Below are 23,446 nucleotides of genomic sequence, written 5' to 3'. Positions count from 1 at the left end.
CAGCATAGACTTGGGACTGGACCCTGACACATTCCATGTTTCTCCGGGCCACTTATCTAGCGGGCATCCACAACGTAGTTGCCTCAGTCATCAGTTCCAACCTCACGAATGGTCCCTGGATCCCTTAGTAGCGACCAGGATAATTCAATGTTGGGGACAACCAACAATAGACCTCTTTGCATCAGACCTGAATCACAAGGTGGACAGGTTCTGCTCTCTGCACAAACAGAAACACCAGCCAGCCAAGGACGCTTTTGCTCGCCCTTGGAACTCAGGTCTTCTATACGCATATCTTCCGATACCGCTAATAACCAAAACTCTAGTGAAGCTACGACAGGACAAGGGGTCCATGATACTCATAGCCCCACATTGGCTTCGACAAATTGGTTTCCCATACTTCTCGACCTCTCGATCTCAGAGCCAATTCGCCTGGGTGTAGCTCCTACTCTCATAACTCAAGATCAGGGCAGGTTGCGCCATCCCAACCTTCAATCCCTATCTCTAACAGCATGGATGTTGAAAACTTGATTTTACAACCACTCAATCTTTCCACTAATGTTTCTCAAGTGCTTATAGCTTAACGTAAACCTTCCACACGGAAGAACTATTCTTCGAAATGGAAAAGGTTTACTTTGTGGTGCACGCAAAAGGACATTGACCCTTTCTCCTGCCCCACACCTTCTTTGCTAGACTATTTGTCATCTTTCAGACTCTGGTCTCCAGACCTCATCTGTAAGAGTACACTTAAGTTCAATCTCGGTTTTCCATAATAAGATGGGAGATGCACCAATATCCATACAACCTCTTGTCAGTAGATTTATGAGAGGTTTAACTCACCTTAAACCACAAATACGGCCACCAGTTACAGAATGGGGCCTTAATTTGGTGCTAATAAGGCTCATGTGTTCTCCTTTTGAACCCATGAATTCCTGCGATTTTAAATTTCTCACATGGAAGACTATCTTCCTCATAGCCATTACATCTGCTAGAAGGGTTAGTGAGTTACAAGCACTTGTCACATACTCGCCCTATACAAAATTCTTACATGACCGGGTGGTACTCCGTGCATACCCAAAATTTCTTCCCAAAGTAGTTACGGATTTCCGTTTGAATCAATCCATAGACTTGCCCACATTCTTCCCAAGACCTCATTCTCACCAAGGTGAGAGAGCTTTACATACCTTGAACTGTAAGCGTGCGCTAGCATACTACTTAGACCGTACTGCAGTCCATAGGAAATCCACTCAACTCTTTGTTTCTTTTGATCCAAACAAACCGGGTAATCCAGTGGGCAAACACACTCTCTCCAACTGGCTAGCAGATTGTATAGAGTTCTGTTATGAAAAAGCAGGCCTTCCTCTCCAAGGGCGAGTAAAAGCTCATTCAGTAAGAGCAATGTCAACCTCAGTATTTATTTATTTATTTATTTAGGAACTTTTATATACCGGTATTAGTGGGGACATCATACCGGTTCACATTTTAACAAAAGGTTTGAAAATACATATCAACAGGGAAGGAGAACTGGGAGGGGGGGATAACCAAGGGCAGAATGGAAAATAGCTTAAAAAAACATAACAAGAATAATAAACAATTTACAATGTAATTAGCTCCTTAATATAAGGAGAGGGAGGTCACCATGGGGCGATGTAAGGAAAGGTGAAGGGGGGAGGAACTATTCTGAGTAAACTTGGTTGAACAGTAGTGTGTTTAGTTTCTTTTTAAATTTTATCATACATGGTTCGAGGCGCATGTGGGCGGGAAGGGAGTTCCAGAGGGCAGGACCAGCAATGGAAAGGGCGTGGTCACGGGTGGAGGAGAAATGAGCTGTTTTCAGGGAAGGTACGTGTAGGGTACCTTTGCTGGCGGATCTGGTGGTACGAGTGGATTGGGAGGCATTGAATGGAAAGTCAAGCCAGTTGGAATTGTGGGTGTGTATAGACTTGAGTACTATGGTCAGGGTTTTGTAGTGTATACTGGAAAGGATGGGGAGCCAATGGAGCTCTTTGAGGATAGGGGTAATGTGTTCGTGTTTGCGTGTGTTAGTGATAAGTCTTGCGGTAGCATTTTGCAACATTTGGAGAGGTTTTATCGTAGACATGGGGAGCCCTAGGAGGAGTGCGTTGCAGTAATCTAGTTTGGAAGTGATGGTGGCTTGGATCACTGTGCGGAGATCTTGGGTGTATAATAGGGGTCTGAGTTTTTTAAGAACGTGGAGTTTAAAGAAACCTGCTTTGAGAATGAAGTTGATGTAAGGTTTCATGCTTAGTTCTTGATCAAGAAGCACTCCGAGGTCTCTAACTGATGGTTGAGCTGTGAGAAGGTTGAGTTTGGAGTCATTAGACAGGGGGGGGGGGGGGTTTGCGAAGAGATGAGTAGGAGTTCAGTTTTGTTAGTGTTAAGGGCAAGGTGAAGGTTAGTAAGGAGGGAGTTGATGGCTGCAAGGCAGTTTTCCCAGTGCTCCAGGGCTTCAGAGATAGAGTTGTGGATGGGAATAATGATCTGAACATCATCAGCGTAGAGGTAGAACTTGAGCTTAAGGTCGGAAAGGAGCTGGCAGAGAGGGGTGAGGTAGATGTTGAAGAGAGAGAGATGAGCCTTGCGGGACTCCTTGTTGTAAAGGGTGTGAGGCAGATAGGTTGTTTCCAATTTTAACAGAGAACTTTGTTAGAGAGATAGGATTTGAACCAGGCGAGGGCTAGTCCTGAGATGCCAATGCTTTCTAGCCGTGTCAGGAGGTGAAGATGGCTAATGGTATCGAACGCCGCCGAAATATCGAGGAGGGCAAGGAGGTAGGTGTGGCCTTGGCCCAAGCCTCCGAGGAGATGGTCGGACAGGGAGAGGAGTAGAGATTCGGTATTGAAGTGTTTCCTGAAGCCAAATTGGGAAACATGGAGGATTGCATGGTTTTCGAGGTAGTCCATGAGTTGAGAATTAACAACTTTTTCCATCAGCTTGGAAATAAAAGGGAGGTTGGAGATTGGGCGGAAATTGGAGGGGTCTTTTGGGTCTAAGGAGGGTTTCTTAAGGAGGGGTTTGACAACTGCGTGCTTGAGTGAGTCTGGGACCATCCCATGGGCAAGGGAGCAGTTAATAATATCTGCTAAGACTCTGGCTATAATGTTAGGGATGGCTTTTAGAGCTTTAGTAGGGATGGTGTCGTTGGGGTGAGAGGCGGGCTTAAGTTTTTGAAGGAGACTTAAGATTTCTTTAGAGGAGGTAAAGTCAAGAGCGACTATTGTGGGATGAGAGGGTGAGGGGACAGGGGGTGGGTTGGTGGGGGAGCAGATATTGGAGGGGGGAAATCTAGAGAGGAGGTTGGAAATTTTACTTTGGAAGTAATTCGCCAGTTCTTCACATTTGGATGCAGCCTCACTGTCTGGTATAGTAGGGGGAATAGGAGTGGTGAGGCTTGCGACATAGGAGAAAAGCATTTTGGGGTTGAATTTGTAGTCATGAATTTTTTTTGCATAGAAGTCTCGCTTGTGTTTGAGGGTGGAGAGTCTGTAGTTGTGTAGGGCTGTTTTATAATTGGATGAGTGTTGCGGGGTTGGGTCCTTGCACCATTTTCTTTCTTTTTGTCTGAGATTGCTTTTGAGGGTTTTTAGCTCTTGGGTGTACCAGGGCTTTGAAGGTTTTGAGGAGGTATTTATGACTCGTTTGGAGAGTGGGCATAGCTTGTTGGCAATGTCTTCTGTAAGGCTATTCCAGGATGCTAAGGCTGAGTCAGGGTCTGAGCAGTCTAGACTTGGTAGGGAAGATGATAATGCATCTGCTAGTTCATTGCTGGGGCAGGCTTTTCTAGATATTATGGTGGTGTGCGGGGTGTTGGTGTTTGGGAGGGGGCTTTTAGAGGAGAGTCGGCCTTCTATGAGGCAGTGGTCAGACCATGGCACTGGGGTACTGGTGGGAGTGATAGTGGTAAGGAAGTCAGAGTTGATAAACATCAGGTCCAACGTATGACCGGCTTTGTGAGTAGGAGATGTTATTATTTGTCGGAAGCCTATGGCAAGGAGGGATTGTATGAAGTTTCGCATGATGCAGTGGGGGGGAGAGAATCAACATGGAGATTAAAATCTCCGAGGATAATGGAGGGGGTATCTGTTTTTATCCATTCAACAATAAATTCAATTAGGGGAGAAGGGTTTGACTCGAGGATGGTAGGGGGTGCGTAGACTAGACAGATTTGCAGGGCAGCTGTCCTAAAGAGGCCTATCTCGAGTTTGGGTGGGGCGGTTATCCTGATAGGTTTAAGGTTTAAGTGTTTCTTGGCTGCTAGGAGGAGTCGTCCTCCCCTTTTTTTGGGTCGGTGGATGGGGAAGATGTCATAGGAGGTTGAGGAGAGTTGGTTTATGAGGACGGTGTCAGAGTCTTTGAGCCATGTTTCAGTGACCGCGCAGATGTCTGGTGTGCAGTCAATGAGTAGATCATTAAGGATGGGAGTTTTTTTGGATAGGGGTAATGTGTTCGTGTTTGCGTGTGTTAGTGATAAGTCTTGTGGGGGATATGGGGGGTGACAGGGGAGTTGCTGTGGAGAGGGTGTAGTATGGTGGAGCAAATGGGTTGTAGTGGGGGGATATGGGGGGTGACAGGGGAGTTGCTGTGGAGAGGGTGTAGTATGGTGGAGCAAATGATATACAGTACAGCCAATGACATACAGTGATTCACATGAGTATAGCAGCAAAGGTACAAAGCACAGATAGGGTTCTTTGAGTTGCTCACCGAGTGGCGAGAGTCAGCGTTGATTGCTAGTAGTAGGAGCAGCTCGTGAAGGGAAGGGTCCCGTTGCGAAGCTGTAGTGTCTGTAGATGAGGGGATCTTTGTTGAGGATTCAGTTCCGGAGTTGTAGTGAGGGTGTTAGGAACCCAAGGGGACGCACGAAGGGGCGCACTAAGGGGCGGGCCCCTTAGGTCGCGCTCCTTCGTGCGTGCGACGCCCGCCGCGCAGCGCCGCAGTAACTGGCCCTGATTTAAAGGGCTGTTTGCCGACCTCCCAGGCGCCGCAAGGACGCAGCTCGCACGTTGATTGGTGCCTCAGGAGCTCAGGGAGGCATATATAAAGCTGCGACATGGAGTTCTCTTCACACCTTCGTAGCCCATTACTGTTTGGACAAAGAAGGACGACAAGATTCAGCCTATGGACAATCTGTCTTAAAGAACTGTTTCCAGAATAATCCCAACTCCTTCTACATCCAACCTGCTGTGATTTCAGGCTGCTTCAATTTTTCCAACAATTCTTCACTGTTGGTCCATTACAAACTGATTCAGCCTATAGCTTGCTAATCACCCATATGTGAGGACTAGCATCCTGCTTGTCCTGGGATAAAGCAAAATTGCTTACCTTGCAATAGGTGTTATCCCAGGACAGCAGGATGTAGTCCTCACGAAACCCACCCGCCACCCCGCGGTGTTGGGTCTGATACGTTTTATTATTTTATTTTTGCTAACGCTTATTGCTGCATACGAGACTGAAGGGAGACCCCTGTGGCTGAGAATATTATGGCATGCTGGGCATGCTCAGTGGGCTCAGGGTGCCAGTCAAAAGTTTCTAGAAACTTTGACAGAAAGTTTCTGTGATAGGGCTCAGTCAGTGACGTCACCCATATGTGAGGTCTACATCCTGCTGTCCTGGGATAACACCTATTACAAGGTAAGCAATTTTGCTTTCTCATTGCCCTTTTCTGGCCTCAACATGTCTGGTTTCCATGGCTCTAAATGCTAGCAGTGTGTCCATCTTCCTATATTTCCAAATCTCCTAACTTAGACATGGATATTGAAAGAATAGTAATGGCCATGCTATTTTCTTCAGAAGTTAAAGAAGTAATACTGGCATCTAAAAAGCCTGCCATCAGATTCTCATGTAATTTCAAATGGAAAATATCCTGTTGGTGTTCCTCTGTCAAGGATCCCTTTTCATGCTAAACATCAACATTATTTCAATATCTCTTACACCTTTTCAACTCAGTAAGAACTCATTTGAGTGCAATTACTGCATGCTGCTGTCATTTGGAAGACTTTCCTATATTGCTTCATCTTGTAGAATCCAGATTTAGCAAGGGATTATATCATTTGAAGCCTCTGATCAAGATCCCTTTGGTTACATGGAACCTTAATATGGTTGCTACTCAATTGACAAAACCGCCTTTTGAACCTTTAGTATCTACTGACATTAAATTGCTTATGTGAAATTTTCATTTTAAGTAGCAGTGACATCCATTTGCAAAGTAAATGAACTACAAGCTCTAGAGGTGTATTCTCTCTATACTCATATTTTTTCCCAAAAGATTTATTTGAGAACTCGCCCAAAATTCTTATCTAAAGTGGTTTCTCATTTCCATTTAAATCAATTAATCTTCCAGCCTTCTTAGCTGAACAAACTCTTTGCACTATGGATTGCAGAAGAGCCTTAATTTGTTATCTAGACAGAACAAAACCTTACAGAAAATCTTCTCAGTTATTTCTTTTTTATGATATAAATAGAGAGATGTCTAGCTAAAAAGCAGACCTGATCCTAGCTTTTACAATGTATTTTTTTCTGTTCAGATATAGGAATTCAATTTCTGCAAAAGGTTCATGCACATCAGCTATAGCCAAATTGCATCAGGACATTTGCAAGGTTGCCACATGGTCAAATTATTCATATGTTTACTAAGCATTACTAATTGAACCGGGATTCTCACAGTCATAGCACCTGGTCAGTCAGTCCTACAGAATTTGTTTTGAGGCAATTTAAACTTCCTTTTCTTCTGGTTGTATTTCTCTAGCATTAAAAGACATTTTTATGTGGTCCTCTGCTTGGGAATCTCCACTTGTGTGGCTGTTTTGTTCCTGCTTGTCCATGGAGAAAGCGAAATTGTATACCTGTAACAGATGTTCTCTCTGGACAGCAGAACAAATCAGCCACACATTCCCACGCACTTCACCTAAATTGAAGATTAGCTTCTTGTTGAATGAGGTAGCTTGTGCGATGGCAGCATCACGAGAACTCCCATGCATGCTCAGAAAGATCACTTGGTCTTTCTGAGTAGGAGAGCACTATTTTCTGTCAGTGCAGTTGGATAACATCGCCCATTTGTAAGGCTGATTTGTTCTGCAGCCATGGAGAACACCTGGTGTGGGTAAGTAATTTTGCTAAATCCATGTACACTGCCCCAGTAGCCCAATTAGCCCACTGATCTTCATTTTGCTCCATTCTAAATTTTAAAACTTTCTCCACATCATTTGACATGGCTAATCAAAAAATGTTAATCCTTCTCTTTCTATACCTCTTATCTGCATTTTTCTGAAAAACTTCTTATTTGCATTTTTCAAGGTTCCTTTGACTTTCACTTTGAATGCCACAAACTTCTGTCAGTATAATCGAATTCAACAACTCCCACATTCTGCCATCTGTAATTCCTTCCCTCATTCTCAATAGCTTTACTTCTCCCAATATATTCTTTCTAGGTTCTCTCTTCCTGAGTCATTTTTAGTGTTTTAATTCTGTGCCACATCACTTTTTCAATCTTGATGATCACTTCAGGTTTTACAGCTATCCATGCTATGCCCTAAGGCATGCAAGGAAAAATATTTCCTATTTTTCTATACACTTCTGTCCCCCACTTATGTATTGGTAATTTGGTGTCCTATAATGAATTGATTATAATGATGTTTCATGAACTAGAACAATTAGACTAAAATAATACTTTCATACCTTAGGTGAAAATGTTCTTCATGTTCGTGATGCTGATACCCAGAACAAAATTATCCACGCTCTGCAGCTGCAGTTTGGTAATCGTTATCCCTGGTATGTATAAACATGATGTAAATGCAGTATTTCCATAGCTAGGTTTCTCTGAAGACTAGCTGTTCACTGAGTCACAAACAAAAGCCTTTTATTATCTGTCCACAGTACTTTCCATGCAGCTTGTGACCTCACTGCTCCCTTCAGTTCATTTTTTCCCTGTGGAAACCTTCAGATGCGTTCTTTCTTCTGTGGCCACATAGAGCTTGAGAAGCTGATCTGCTTCTGAATTTTATTTTGTTTTTTTTGCCTAAAATCCCTAGGTTGCCTAGTTAGATTTCTTGGCAATTTTAAAGTTTTTTTGTTTTTTCTTCATTCATTCACTTAATCACTTTGCCTTTTTTTTTTATTTCAGCATGGCTGCATCAGCCATATTTTTTTCATCATTTTGAAATAATTTTCGGGCCGATACAGTAAGGTGCGGTAGAAAGGGGTGCGTTAGTGCCGGGCGCACCCGCGTTTGCCGTACGCAGAGTTCGAAATACATACCGCTCGATACTGTATTTAAATGGCATGCAAATGCAAGCCGCGTCCAACTCGCGTCCAGGAAGCGCAATCCATTTTACTGTATAGGTGCTATACAGCGCCTATACAGTATCCTGGGTGTGCTGGTACCTGTCATTTCAAATGACATTTGAAATGACAGGTACCAGGAAGTGGATACAGGAGAAGGGCTGACTGACCCCCTAACTCCCCCCAAACTTTTCGCCAGCCCCCGCTCACCTGCCCTGGCCGCGTCCATCTCCCGCGCTGACAGCTCTGGAGCAGCCCCAGTCCTCTCTTCCCTCCTCCCGGGGACAGCCGGCGGCGAGAGCGGCTTCAGGAGCCCGGGGCGGATCGGGCGCTCCCCATGGCTCCCTATTCTCTAAAACGTAATGAGTGCACGCCGTGACCTCGGACGTCCAGCCGGGCGCTCAGGTCATGGCCTGCGACTTCAGAGGTCACGGCGTGCACTCATTACGTTTTAGAAAATAGGGAGCCATGGGGAGCGCCCGATCTGCCCCGGGCTGCTGAAGCCGCTCTCGCCGCCAGCTGTCCCCGGGAGGAGGGGAGAGGACTGGGGCTGCTCCGGAGCTGTCAGCGCGGGAGATGGATGCGGCCAGGGCAGGTGAGCGGGGGCTGGCGGAAAGTTTGCCCGATTCACTTCGGTCTTGTCCCGGGGAGTTAGGGGGTCAGGCAGTGAAGCGGGGCTGGCTGGGGCTGCTCCGAGGCCCATGAAATTTCGTCTCGGCTTGCCTGATGCTCCACACTAACGCAGGGGTAGGGGTAGGCGGTAAATTAGCAGGTTAAACGCGCGGCAAAACTGCAGGTTTAAAAAGCGATAATCGGGGTGTGCGTTACTGTATGGGAGGGAATAGCTAATCCGATCGTTTACATCTCATATACGTGCCGCGGGCGGAAAGGGTTACCCGTAGATTTAAAGAGGCGGTAAGGATGGGTTAAAAGGGATAGTGAATCGCAAGTAGGACTAACGCGGCAAATTGTGAGTAGAAAGCGGGTTAGAAGCTGGGTAACCGCGGCCGCACTTTACTGTATCGGCCTGTTTGTGAGGAAGGAATTTTTTTTTTCTGCTTCATTGATTTTCTCAAATGTCTAAGATATAAGCCAGCATCTTCAAGTTCTGTCAGGAGCGTAAACATACATCAGTTACAGAACGTAATATAGTTGCTGAGTGTCTGGAGCAAGACCATTTTGTTGTGGTTCAGTAAACACTTAGAGCCAACAGCTGTGGATAAAAACTAGTTTTTGATTAAATGCTATAACTTAACCTAATAAGGCATACCATATGGAGACAGAGACAGAGTGCCACACAAGACACAAAGCTCTCTCAGATGATTTTACTGATAATAAGGTATTATATAGGATTTACATTTCCAACTCCTAAACCAATAACTGGGTTACACAATTGTCAAAATATTTCTGTGACTTGCCTATTATAAATAATCTAAAAGGCTGTATGTAAATTTGCTCTCGCTCTATATGTAAATTCACTCTAGTTTTGATTGTAAATGCTATCTATGGGCCTGCAACTAGCTACAGTGCCAACATGACCTTGGTGTGTTTCTAAACATAACTCTGTTATATAGTTGCCTAGTAACCTTTCAGCCTTTCTACTTAGCATCTCTGCTTCTGCGACATCTGCCTGTCTAGCAAAGCACAAAACTGAAGCATAAATGCTATAGAATACTTTGAGTATTTATAAAGCTAATCAAAAAACTTAGAACAAGAATAATGACTTCTTGTGTGACATGAAAAAAATGTTTCACTGTCTCTTCACTGCTCTTCATCACAAGTCATGCCTGCAATAGGGGTCCTGAGTACCCACATGTTGCCTCAACATGTGCCAATTGTGTGAAGATATCTTCTAGAGTGATTTGGACCTAGAAGGAGAGACTTCATACTTTCCTTACTAGTGAGCTAAAATTTAGCTCTTCAAAGCTGTCATTGAAGGCTCAGCCCAAGGACCACAGAGCTGCACCAACCACTGCTGGCCAGGCTGTGCTGAAGAGATCTTCAACCAGTGACCACAAGAGAACTAGGGAAGACATTCATTCCCCTATGAAGTCAATTCTGGTATTGAAATCAGCAGTTTGAGGAAAAGTTAAGAGAATCATCAAAGTGTTCACTTGTCGTAACAAGTTCATTGAGATCCCAGTACCAAGCACATTGATATCTCTTGGTGCATTGAACTGTTCTTCCTTTTGGTGTCAAGCAAGCCAGTACTGCACTCAAGTCTGCCTCTGCTATTTGTGACAAGTCAAATGGGTTTGCAGCGGGAAACCTCTCTTGAAGCCAAAAGAGATGAGTTTTAGGCATTGAGGTCTTCAGCTACATGGTTGGTGCAGTCCCAGACATCTTGTCAATCAATGCAAGCTAGTATCTGAAGATGCCTTGTTTCCCTGAATTTTGGCAAGAGTATGGCTAAAGTCCTCTTTGAGTTGCAGTTTAGGGGTGTCCTAGGCTCACTTTTCTTGGTTTGCTCAAATACCAGGATGCCCCTAAAGAATTGATCACAGTTACCCATCCATCCTTTCTTCTAAGATGAATAGAGAAGGATATGGGAAATGCCACATAACATACTTTTTTTTTCTTTGAGTTTTCACAATTATAATGACATAACATTATTATACATATATATTGATAACATAAATATATAGGCATTACTTATATTCATATATAGTTAACCAATATCTATTATACAAAGGTAATCCAGGAGAAAATATTATATTTGAGCAAATTTAACAAGGAAAACAAAAGAAATATAGGAAATCTAGGGAGGTTTTATTCCCCCTACCTCTTATACTCAGCGATAATTTTATTTATTTTAACAGTTTTATATTATAGATAAGCCAGTATCTGTCATTTACTCCTATCCTTTAGCTGCTTCTATGGGGTGAGCATCCAAAAAAGACTGGAGACCGGAGACCTCCATAAATACATATTTATGTTCCTTATATATCTCACATCTACATGGATATCTTAACATGAACCTGGCTCCCCTAGCAAGAATATCAGATTTTAATCTTAAGAATTCTTTTCTTCTTATTTGGGTACTTCTCGCTAGGTCTGGATATATCCAGATCTGCTGTCCATAGAATTTCTCCCCTCGATGTCTCAAAAACATTTTTAAGACTATATCCCTTTCAGATTGAAATAAAAATTGTACAAAAAGGGTAATTCATGATTTAATCTCAGTACTCACGGAAGTTTCCAGTACCTCTGTCAAATTTATTTCCTCTGCTTGTGGATTTTCTAATTGATTCTCAGTTTTCCCCCATGTTGGTATATAATATATCTTAGCAAAAGCAGGTATTGCTTGTTGGGGCATTTTTAATATATTCTGTAAATAGTCTACAAACATATCTTCAGCTGATATTGGTTTTTGGATAGGAAAATTTATAACCCTTAAGTTGGAGTATTTCAGTGTATTTTCGATATATTCTAACTTCTTTACATTTACCATTTCAGTTTTAACAAAATTAATTTGCAAAGATTCTACTTTATCTAGTCGTTTTACACTTTCATCTACTTTACTCTTACTATAAGAATTTATATTTTCTAAATCCAACACTCTTTTTTGATGATCAGATGTTGACTGAGTCAATTTTATTATTGCCATTTCCAATGATTTAATTGCTGTCCACAAGGTTTCTAAGGTAATTGGTACCATTGAAGGAAGTATTACGTCAAACTCAGTCTTTTGATCCTCTTTACCCCCTGCAGCAAGGTCCTCCTTTCCCATTTCAATAGATGGATTATTACTGGAACCCTCATCAAGCGAGGTGGTTCTCATCACATTTGTTAAGTTTATAAGTGGAGGGGAAGGAGTACAAGGAGCACCGGGACTCAAGAGAGATGACTTCTGCCCTTGGTGTCACTTCTCGCTCTGTAGTGACATCCCTAGCGGCACTTTCTACTGGCGTCATTGTAGCTGGCGTCATAAAAAAGGATTCAATCTGAGGCTGAGATGGTATAGGAAGGGGAGACGAGGTCATTGCCTCCCGAATCCGAGCATTTCTTTTTGTATGAGGCATATTAAACAATAGGTAACAAATTCAGTCTACTCTTATGTTATCGCTGAGAGAGTTTATTAAATCTCCTGGTCGAGGGAGAGAGGAAAAATTCAGGAAGAGTTGAAAACAAAAAAAGCAATTTACTCACTTATTTGAAACTTTTACAAAGCAATTAGTAGTGTTTCCAGATGAATAGTTGCTGCTAAGCCACGCGCCGGCGTCGAATGCGTGCTGCTGGGGGCGTTTCTTTTAAGGCCTTCCAGCCTTAAAAGACACTCTCCGTTGGGGCTAGGGTTACGCCCTTACCCCTGGTATACAGAGGAGACACAGTCGGTAAGAAAATGAGGAAATACTTCACCAGGTATTCCAAGCAGTTCTCCTGCACTGATTTCTCTCTCTCCCCATGTTTTCGCTGCTGGGGGCGTTTCTTTTAAGGCCTTCCAGCCCGTGATGTCATCAGCAGTGTGACACTCTCCATTGGGGCTAGGGTCACGCCCTTACCCCCGGTATACAGAGGAGACACAGTCGGTAACAAAATGAGGAAATACTTCACCAGGTAATCCAAGCAGTTCTCCTGTGCTGATTTCTCTCTCTCTCCCCCCATAACATACTTTGTTAGCGAGAAGGCAGACACAAAGTATTGTGTTCAGGTAGCTGAAGGATTCAGCAAGCCCTAGTTGTTGAATCCTTCATGACTGGCGCTTCACGGGATGCTCCTGCAGACTGCCGCAGTCGCCTCTGATGCTGCCCCAAGCCTGTCGCAGTACAGACGATGCTTCCTCTTGCTGCTTCGCTGCTTGGACATGGTTGGACTCCTCTCCCATTCAAGTAGAGTGATACCTCGGAGGAAAAGCAGATAAGGCATTTGAACCTGTGCCTCTACCATACGGATCAGGGATACTTTGCAGCATGCTGCCCTGCCAAGGTGGGAAACACCAGGACCTAGGATTGGTAGAGATGGCCACCCTAGGTCGTTCTAATCCCTCTCCCCAAATCCTTGTTCCAGTCACTTTCAAGCCTTTCTGGATACTGGTGCAGCCAGAAAATTCATAGCCGAGGAATTAGTACATTGGCATGGGATCCTCACCAGCCCTTTGGAAATGGCGCACAACGTCTCTTCAGTCACTGGAGAGCCTTTGTTGTGCTGTATTACCCACGTCACTAGGCTACTGCCGTTGCAAACAGGCCTGCTCCATCAGGATTAAATCCACCTATATATCCTACCGGGAGCAATCAACAGTGTCATCTTGGGCCTCCACTGGATGAGGCAGCACCAACACTATATCAACTGGGGTACCCTGGAAATCTTCTGGTGGGGATCCCCCCTGAGCCAAGCAACTGTAGCCAAAATGCCCAGGTGAACCTTTTCAGTATTCGGCCTACTCTATGTTCAGCAACAGCAGGCGGAGATATTACTGCTCGACTGTGCCTGTGACTGCACCATAGACTTACTCCCAGATAAACTTCTGCCCAGAGACTGAGTGTACTCCTATCTGCCCCTGAAACAGAGGCCATGTCTAAATATGTTGTGAAGAACTTGGACAGGGCTTTATTCTCCCTTTTTCATAACTGGCCAGGGCTGGCTGCTTCTTTGTTGGGAAGAAGGACTGGTCTCTCTGTCCCTGTATAGACTACTGGGATTTTAACTCAATTGCCAGGAAGAATCGCTATCCTCTCCCTTTCATCTCCAAACTCTTTGATTGCCTTCGGGGGCATGCAGATCTTTATTAAATTGGACCTCTGGGTAGCATACAATTTAATTAGAATTTGTGAGACTGATGAATGGAAAACTGCCTTTAACATTTGTGATGGACACTACAAATATCTAGTAATGCGCTTCGGGTTATGTAATGCCCCTGCAGTATTTCAATTCATGGTCAATGAGATATTCCGGGATATGCTCTACTCCCCTGTGATAGTCTACCTGGGTGACATCTTAGAGAAAACTAAGTCATTGATGGAACATGAGGGTCATGTTAAGCAGGTCCTCCAAAGGTTCCCCAAACATTACCTCTATGCAAAGTTGGAGAAGTGCACCTTTGAACGAGATGAACTTCCCTTTCTGGGATTATATTATCTCCTGCCAGGGACCCAGATAAACTAAAGGCCATCATGAAGTGGCCCCAAACAGTGGACCTCAAGGCACTATAATGTTTCTTGAGCTTTGTCAATTACTATAGGCAATATATCCTTTTTAGTGGCCCCTCTCACAGCCTTGACTAAAAGGATCAGATACAAACAGCTGGACCACAGCTGCCATTCAAGCCTTTGAATGACTCAGTGGAGTTCACCCAGGATCTGTATCTACAACACCTGGATCCCACCAAACCTTTCATCCTTGAGGTAGATGCATCCACCTGCAGCATAATCATAATAACACATTTGTGACCTGCTCGAAATTCTCCCCTGCAGAGAGGAACTATACCATAGGAGACCATGAGGTGCTAGCAGTCAAGCTGGCCTTGGAAGGAGCCAAGCACCCTGTGACCACAAAAACCTGGAATGATTGGTGCAAGCCCACTGGTCTTTATTTTTCAATCAATTTGACTTTGAGTTATGGTATCGGCCGGTTAACAAGAACAGTTGAGTGGATGCTCTCTTCTGATCCTTCGATGCTGGAGGAACCTTGGAACTTCCACAACACATCATTGACCTGGTCAATATTCTGAATCCTGCCACTTTCACTGTTTCTCCCAGGAAGATAGTAGTTCTTGAATGGCGATATGATTCTCGTCTATCCATTCACCCTGGCATCACCTGAACATTGGAATTAACTGTGCATCACTACTGTTGGCCTCAGATAAAGATTGACGTTCATGCCCTACGTGTGCCGTGCATAAGAGTGTCAGAGCACGGCTGTGGGGGTTGTTAAAGCTGCTGCCAGCCCCCATGGAATTTTGGACTCATGTGGCAACATGTTTTGTCAATAACCCCCCCCTCTCTGGTGGCAATGCCACAACATGGATGGTTGTGGATAGATTTTCAAAGATCGCGCATTTCATTTCTCTTGCCTTCCATCCACACCAGAGTTGGGCAAACTTTGTACAATGTATCTTTCATCTCCATGGACTGCCCTGCCACATCCTCTCAGACCAAGGGGTTCAATTTACCGCCCATTATTGGAGAGGCTTATGTCAGAAGTTTGGTATCACACTAGACTTCACCTCTGCCTATCACCCCAAAGCAACGGTCAAACAAGCAGGTGAATCAGGGGCTCAAGGCATTCCTCCAAGCCGATGTAAATCAAAGGGAGGACAATTGGGCTTCCCTGTTCCCATGGGCTGAGTTTGCTCACAACAATCATGTCAACAGCTCTACAGTTTCATACCCTTTTCACATCAGCTTTGGATGCCACCCACAGATACTTAAGCCCCTTCCCACCTTGGATGGTTGCCCAACAGCTACATTAAGGGGCCAAGAGCTTACAGAACTATGGTTGAACACCCACTGTCTACTGGACCAAGGGGCCAAGTGCTTCAAGACAAGCTGATAAAGATATCGCCCAGTGCCCCCTCTACACTCAGTAACTCGAGTTTGGCTGAGCACCAAAAATTTCTGGTTGAAAATTACCTCCCTGAAGTTTGCACCACACTTTATTAGCCCATTTCCTGTGGTTTGTTAAACCAGGACCTGTAGCTTATAAATTCCGGTTACCTGCATTTCTTGGGGTGCATGACGTTTTCCACATCTCATTACTCGGCAACCTTCTCTTGGCCTGGTGGGCTACCACTTCAGACTCCTGAGAAAGGTACAGAAGAAGACACAGTATGAAGTACAGGAGATCCTGGATTTCTGTGGATTTCGTAACCAACTACAATACCTCATCACCTGTAAAGGTTATGGTCTGGAGGAGAACTCTTGGGAGCTAGGCACCAACCTCCAAGTTCCCCAGCTAGTACACATATATTTCATCAGAAATTCCCCAGGAAGCCCAAACTCAGAAGACAGGGGAGGGGGGTTGGCATGGTTGGCGGTTCGCAGGACGCTCCCACAGACCTCCACACTCTCCTCCGATGCTACCCAAAGCCTTTCATGCGCACAGTCATCGCTCTCTCTTTCTTCTTCGTAGCATGATTGCTCCTGGACTCTTCTCTCTGCTGGCTCTCCTTAGGTGCGTGTGCCTGAAGCCTCCACTCTTAAAGGGGCCATAGCGGGAAGACAGCCATGGTCCCTTTGATGTCATGGACCATGTAATACTTAAGGCTCTTCTGAACGCTGCACCAGTGCCTCACCAAGTCCCATGGTGTTCTTTGTGTCCCAGTGCATGTTGCTACTTACTGCATCTTCTTCCTGTGCTCCTGTCTTGTTCATACCTTGTCTTTTCTGCCCAGTTCCTTGTTCCTTTCTGTTCCCCCCCCTTGGCTTGACTTCCCGGATTCTGACCCTTCCTTGATCGCTGCCTGGACCTGACTTTCTGCTTTTGACCCAACCTAACATCATCTGCCTGCCTTGACTTTCTTTTGGCTTTGGACTCTTGCATCTGGACTGCCCTAGGGAGTCACCCAAGACCAGCCAGCCACCAGAACTCAAGGGCTCAACCTGCAGGGGAGGCAGCTGGCATAGGTGAAGCTCTATCCAGACCCATCACAGGAATTCTCCGCCAGCTGTCGGTATGGGCCTAGTAGCTTTCTCACTAGGCAGCGCTAATCACACCACAGCACCAAGGGCCACTATTCCCACAAGCGTTGCTCTCAACAGAGTGATAATTAAATCAAACTTTAAAATATCCAAAACCACCTTGAAAAGATCCAATACCTCCTGGATGTGACTGTCAGAATCTGTATCTTTTTGGGTAGAACTATCAGGATGCTGTTACAATCCTATATAGCTTTTTAGAAACCATAAATATTTTGCAGTACTTGCATACAATACTGGAAGGGGCCCATGAATTCAATGTTTCTCTCTCAGAAGAAATGAGTAGAGTTCTATCACCTGATGGAGACCAGTGAAGGGTGTGAGAAGCAAACATGATGCTTTTGAAACTACACTTAGCATGTCTACCATGGCTATTAATGCCCATAGCATCATATGCAGGAAAGATTTGAAGAATTGCCTTGAAGTGGAGGATAAGGTCAAGGAAGCAATGAAGCTCATGACAGACCACCATGCTATGCTTCTGATCTTATCCAGTTCCACCATTTTGAACTTCTCAGAGGTTTCATAGTAGTCAAGCTTGGAAGCAGTTTTTCCCTCAAAAGAATAGCTTCTCAGGCCCTACTCTCACTAGACAGCAGGAACAAGTCATTGCTGAGGCATTTTTATCAAGACCAAAGCAGCTCATGCAGCTACCTACTCATAAACTGGAATGGGTTTTTGATTGAATCTAGAATGATAAATCCTATCCCACTGCAGGAGAGAGGGCAGGAATTTAATTTCAAGTATTCCTGGTCCCCAAAATACCAATTGAAGAAAAAAGAATTGTTCAAGATGGTTACTCTGGGCTTTTAATTCCTCTTCTGAACAAGAGAGACTGGCTTCTTTCTCTGGATCTATAGGAAGCATTTATCCCACATAGAGAGATGGCCAAGTCACAGTAGGTATCTTAGATTTATAATAAAGAGACAGCACCTTCTGTTCCACATATTGCTTTTTGGCCTAATGTCAGCATCCAGGTTTCCACAAAATGTGTTGCAGTTATTGTGGTGTATCTACATAGATCGGAGGTTCATGTATTTTATTTTCTGGATGATTGGTCAAGAGCAAATATTAGGCAAGAACAGCCAAATCCAGCCAGAGTACCATCCATGTGATACAGTCACTACAGTTAAGAACATAAGGTACAGTGTATTCAGACCCTTTCACTTTTTCCACATTTTGTTACGTTAGAGCCTTATTCTAAAATGGATAATATGCACTTTTTCCCTCATCAATCTGCACACGTTACTCTATAATTTTAAAGTGAAATCAGGTTTGTAGAAATTAAAAAAAAAAACAAACCCCAAAACAAAAACCTGAAATATTACATTTACATAAGTATTCAGACCCTTTACTCTGTACTTGGTTGAAGCATCTTTTGCAGTGATTATAGCCTCAAGTTTTCTTGGGTATCATGCTACAATCTTGGCACATTTGGATTTGGGGATTTTCTCCCATTCTTCTCTGCAGATCTTCTCAAGCTCTCAGGTTGGGTGGGGAGCATCAATGCACAGCTATTTTCTGGTCCCTTCAGAAATGTTCGATCGGGTTCAAGTCTGGGCTCTGGCTGGGCCACTCAGGTACATTAACAGACTTGTGCCAAAGCCATTTCAGTGTTGCCTTGGCTGTGTGCTTAGGGTTGTTTTGAGGAAGGTGAATCATCGCCCCAGTCTGAAATCCAGAACGGTCTCGAGCAGGTTTTCATTAAGAATCTCTCTGCTCCGTTCATCTTTCCCTCAATCCTGACTAGTCTCCCAGTTCCTGCAGCTGGAAAACATCCCCACAGCATGATTTTGCCACCACCATGCTTCACCATAGGGATGATATTTGCTAGGTGAGTGGTGTCTGGTTTCATGATGCTTGGTATTCAGGCTAAATAATTCAATATTGGTTTTGTCAGACCAGGGAATCTTGTTTCTCATGCTCTGAGAGTCCTTTAAGTTTCTTTTGGCAAACTCCAAGCAGGCTGTCATGTGCTTTTTACTGAGGAGTGGCTTTCATCTGGCCACACTACCATAAAGTCCTGATTGGTGGAGTGCTGCAGAAATGGTTGCCCTTGTGGATTCAGTTTTGTTAGGAACTGGGGAACCTTTTGGGGAAGGGGGGAGTCTCTTCCGAAGGGATGGGCTCCACCTTAACCAGGGAAGGGCGACCAAAAAGGAGGATGGTCTTCATAAAATGACTTATGAGGAAAGATTAAAGAACCTAAATATGTACACCCTGGAGGAGAGGAGGAGCAGAGGAGATATGATACAGACTTTCAGATATCTGAAATGTTTTAACAATTCATGGTCAACGTCAAATCTTTTACAATGGAAAAAAATCAATAGAACTAGGGGTCACGATTTGAAGCTCCAGGGAGGAAGACTCAGAACCAATGTCAGGAAGTATTTCTTCACGGAGAGGGTGGTGGATGCCTGGAATGCCCTTCCGGAGGAAGTGGTGAAGACTAAAACTGTGAAAGATTTCAAAGCGGTGTGGGATAAACACTGTGGATCCATAAAGGCTAGAGAATGGGAATGAAGAGTAGAGCCATGGGGGGTGGCTTGCTGGAGTGTTTACTACCTGGTGATTACTACCCTTACTCAAAAAAATCCCTTGCACAGTTATTGCAACCCCAACATTGCTCTCTGCTTCAACGGCAAAGGGAAATGTGGAAAAGAGGATTTGCATTCAGATAACAACCAAAAATGTCTGAACTTACACAATCTGGGTAAATAAATAAACGTGAGGTTAGCTTGCTTATTTCGGTGGTTACTACTCTAAACCAAATAAGCCTGATACATCACTTGAATGCATACACAGCGTTACTCTCTGCTTCTACGGCAGGGGGTAATGTGGAAAAGATGATTAGCATTCAGACAACAACCAACAAGGACTAAACTTCATAATCTGGGTAAATAAATAAGCGTGGGGGTAGCTTGCTTATTACGGCGGTTACTACCCTAAACCAATTAAGCCTGATACATCACTTTGAATACATATACAGTGCTGCTCTCTGCTTCTACGGCAGGGGGAAAAATGTAGAAACAGGATTTATATTCAGGCAACAACCAACAAGGACTGAACTTCACAATCTGGGTAAACAATCATGGAGGTAGCAGTTATACCCTAAACCAGTTAAGCCTGATACATCACTTTGAATACATACACAGCGTTGCTATCTGCTTCAACGGTAGGGGGAAGTGAGGAAAACAGGATTTGCATTCAGACATCATCCAACAAGGCATCGATCTGTGAAGTCTGGGTGAACAAGCATCAGGGTAGCTTGCTTGATGCGGCGGTTACAACCCTTACACATAAGCCTTATGCTCACCTTTGATGCAACTCCAACATTACTCTCTGCATCAATGACAGGAGATGGCAGGAAATTTGAATCAAATGGTTACCAACAAGAGCCCTGAAGTTGGTGGTTGGTGAAACAGATAAGTATGGGACAATAAGTCGAAGCTTGCTGGGCAGACTGAATGGGCCGATTGGTCTTTTTCTGCCATCATTTCTATGTTTCTGTGTTAACTAAGATGTCACCTGAGGGACTGCAGCCTATTTAAACAATGGGGCTGTGGCACGCAGCCGAAGCCACGTACCAAAGAGGCACGCCCCTTGGAGAAAGTGGAAAAAGAAAGAGGAAAGGCAAGAGGTATATCACTCCTTCTCTTAGTGGTCCAGTAGACTGTTGTGTCCAGCCAATGTTGGTATCTGCTCCAACAGGGGGTGAATGAGGTGACTTCCAGTTCTTCGGGAACCTCCTTAAGCCCTGGGGTGAGTCCATTGCCTTCACAGCTTCTGATGGCAGAGGGTACAACAGTCATTCCCAGTTATTCTGGGAAAGAACTTGCTCCCCTCGTTTTAAAAGCAGCATGACTAATCCTGCAACTCAGTCTGCTGGATTAGTCATGCCTTGTGTTTCCGCTTCTTAAATTCAGTTGGGGAGACTGACTCCTCCAGCTGTAACTTCTCTGATTTCCACGGTGAGCAGTGCTTTCTCTTTTTCCTCTTGTGATAAGGCAGACTCTAAATCAAGAGCTCAATTACTAGCTGTGTTGCTTCCTAATGATATATCTGACATTGCTTTTATTGATATTTGGAGACTGAATAATAGAGTAGAGAAAGTTATGTCTTCTGCTGTGTCTCATCTTAGTGGATTAATGGAAGATACCAATTGTAAATTGCAAGAGCATGAAGTGAGATTGGATTTAGTTTGTAATTTAATTGTTATTATGAGCTCTTAAGTATCTACCTGACAAGCCACTGGGATGGCTCAAATTAAAGATAATTTGCAGTTGCATAATCAGAGACTTGGAAAATCAGTTTAGGGCTCTTGAATTTCCCAGTTTCTAGATTCAGTCTATAAATTTAAAAAATATCTAATTGAAATATTACTTTTTCCTAATGATAAAATTCCTAGTTTGTTAAAAAATTGTCTATGTATCCAAATATAGGAAAATAGTGCTCGTTTAGATAGGGGACTAGATACTTTGGTGATGGAGAGTCCTCTGCTATCAGACTTCTTGGAGTCATCCATAGATAATATTCCTGTTGGAGCAACATTACTAGTTTCCTTTTGTTCTCAGCAGAGCAGGGATTCTATTTTTCAGAAGACCTGTAAAAACAAGAATATTAGTTTTTGTGGATACATAGTTCAGGTTTTTGTGATGTTTCTCGTATTACCCAGCTTAGTAGGAAACAGTTTGCAACTTAGACAGAAAGTTTTAGACCTGAGGGCCAATTTCTTTCTCCCAGCGCAACCAGGATGGTAGTCCTCACATATGGGTGACATCACTGGACGGAGCCCTAACACGGAAAACATTTCTGTCAAAGTTTGTAGAAACTTTGACTGGCATACTGAGCATGCCCAGCATGCCATGATCCCTGTGTCCACAAGGGTCTCCCTTCAGTCTCTTTTTTTCCGCGATGCAGTTTGCCTCACGTTTAGGAGCTGTCTGAGATTTTTCTCACAACCTTTCCTCATGGAAACACCTGAAGTTTTACTTCACAAATAATTTCCTTACACGGGTCTCACTTCGCGTACATTTCATCAATGCTCGGTGAGGTTCCTTTCACCTCATTAAAGGTTCCCCTGGGTTACCAACCGAATTGTGGCCTTCTTTTCACCCTCAGTCCGCCCCACGATACCCGTGAGTGTCCATGCTGCAAACCTCCACCTGGTCCATCGGGAATAGAGGGATTGGGACGTCCATGGTTCCCATTGCCACCAGGGCCCCTGTCGATACCCTCGACTAAAGAAAATGCTCCATACTTCGGGTTCTAAACCAGTGCCCGTTGTAATCCTTGGATGACAAACAATGCCAAGAGCAGTAGAGGCACGGTGACGGTTCATCACCAATGCCATCCGAGACAGCAAGGGCACGTTCCTCGGTGCTGGAGAATGACCAGGCCGAGCACCATGGGAATCATCGCCACTTGCATGGTGACCGTCCGTCACCGATGCCATCAGTGGCATCTTCCTCGGTGCTGGAGAGTGACCGGGCTGAGCACCGAGGGAAACAGTCACCGGCACCGACGTGGTTCCACATTCGGTGCCAGCACTGATACCGCACTGGCATCAATGTCCATTGAGCCAGTTGCGAAGCAGACTCGGGTACAAGAGTCTCCATGCTCCTCTGCACCCGAGGCACCCCCCCACCAACACTGGTGCCGGGTACTGAGCCATCACAGATTCATGTGGGAGTGCCAGTAACGCCTAGCCTGTCTCCCCCTGTAGCTGCGCTACCTATACCAGCTTTTGGGGAGGAGCTGGACGTCCTCGTCTGTCAGGCTGTCATCGATGCCTTCCGGAATCTACTAACACCGGAGCCATCGATATTCGCACTGTTGTGGCACCTACCAATGTCAGCCTAAGTCATCAACGCCAACTTGTCCTGCTGAGCCTTCACGGTCTCCTATATAGAAACATAGAAATGACGGCAGAAGAAGACCAAATGGCCCATCTAGTCTGCCCAGCAAGCTTCACACATTTTTTTCTCTCATACTTATCATTTTCTCTTAACTCTTGGTTCTATTTCCCTTCCACCCCCACCATTAATGTAGAGAGCAGTGATGGAGCTGCATCCAAGTGAAATACCTAGCTTGATTAGTTAGGGGTAGTAGGGGTAGTAACTGCTGCAATAAGCAAGCTACACCCATGTTTATTCCCTTTACCCAGACTATGTCATACAGCCCCTATTGGTTGTTTTTCTTCTCTCCTGCCGTTGAAGCGGAGAGCCATGCTGGCTATGCATTGAAAGTGAAGTATCAGGCCCTTTTGGTTTAGGGTAGTAACCGCCGTAACAAGCCAGCTACTCCCTGCTTTGTGAGTGCGAATCCTTTTTTTTTTTTTTTTCTTCTCCCCTGCAGTTGAAGCTATTCTGGATATGCGTGAAGCCTCAGCTTTTCTTATTCCCCTGCTGTTGAAGCAGAGAGCTATGCTGGAAATGCTTGATGTATCAGCCTCTCCCATGCCATGAAGCAGAGAGCCATGCTGGATATGCATCGAAAGCGAAGTATCAGGCACATTT

The 23,446-nt window shown here is 44.5% G+C and overlaps 1 protein-coding gene across 3 annotated transcripts in view; it reads left to right on the top strand.

The window, feature by feature from the left end:
• The window catches only part of GNE (glucosamine (UDP-N-acetyl)-2-epimerase/N-acetylmannosamine kinase), a 320,201-nt gene that overhangs the window by 181,711 nt on the left and 115,044 nt on the right, over nt 1–23,446 (top strand). For all 3 annotated transcript variants that reach the window (XM_029602629.1, XM_029602641.1, XM_029602639.1), the window contains one exon: nt 7,695–7,782. In XM_029602629.1, coding sequence (XP_029458489.1) covers nt 7,695–7,782 — 88 coding nt within the window. The remainder of the gene's footprint in view (nt 1–7,694; nt 7,783–23,446) is intronic.

The sequence above is a fragment of the Rhinatrema bivittatum genome, chromosome 1 (genome assembly GCF_901001135.1).
Source record: "Rhinatrema bivittatum chromosome 1, aRhiBiv1.1, whole genome shotgun sequence".
Taxonomy (NCBI): Eukaryota; Metazoa; Chordata; class Amphibia; order Gymnophiona; family Rhinatrematidae; genus Rhinatrema; species Rhinatrema bivittatum.
Note: the sequence above shows the minus strand (reverse complement) of the source record. Positions and strands in the feature narration are given on the sequence as shown.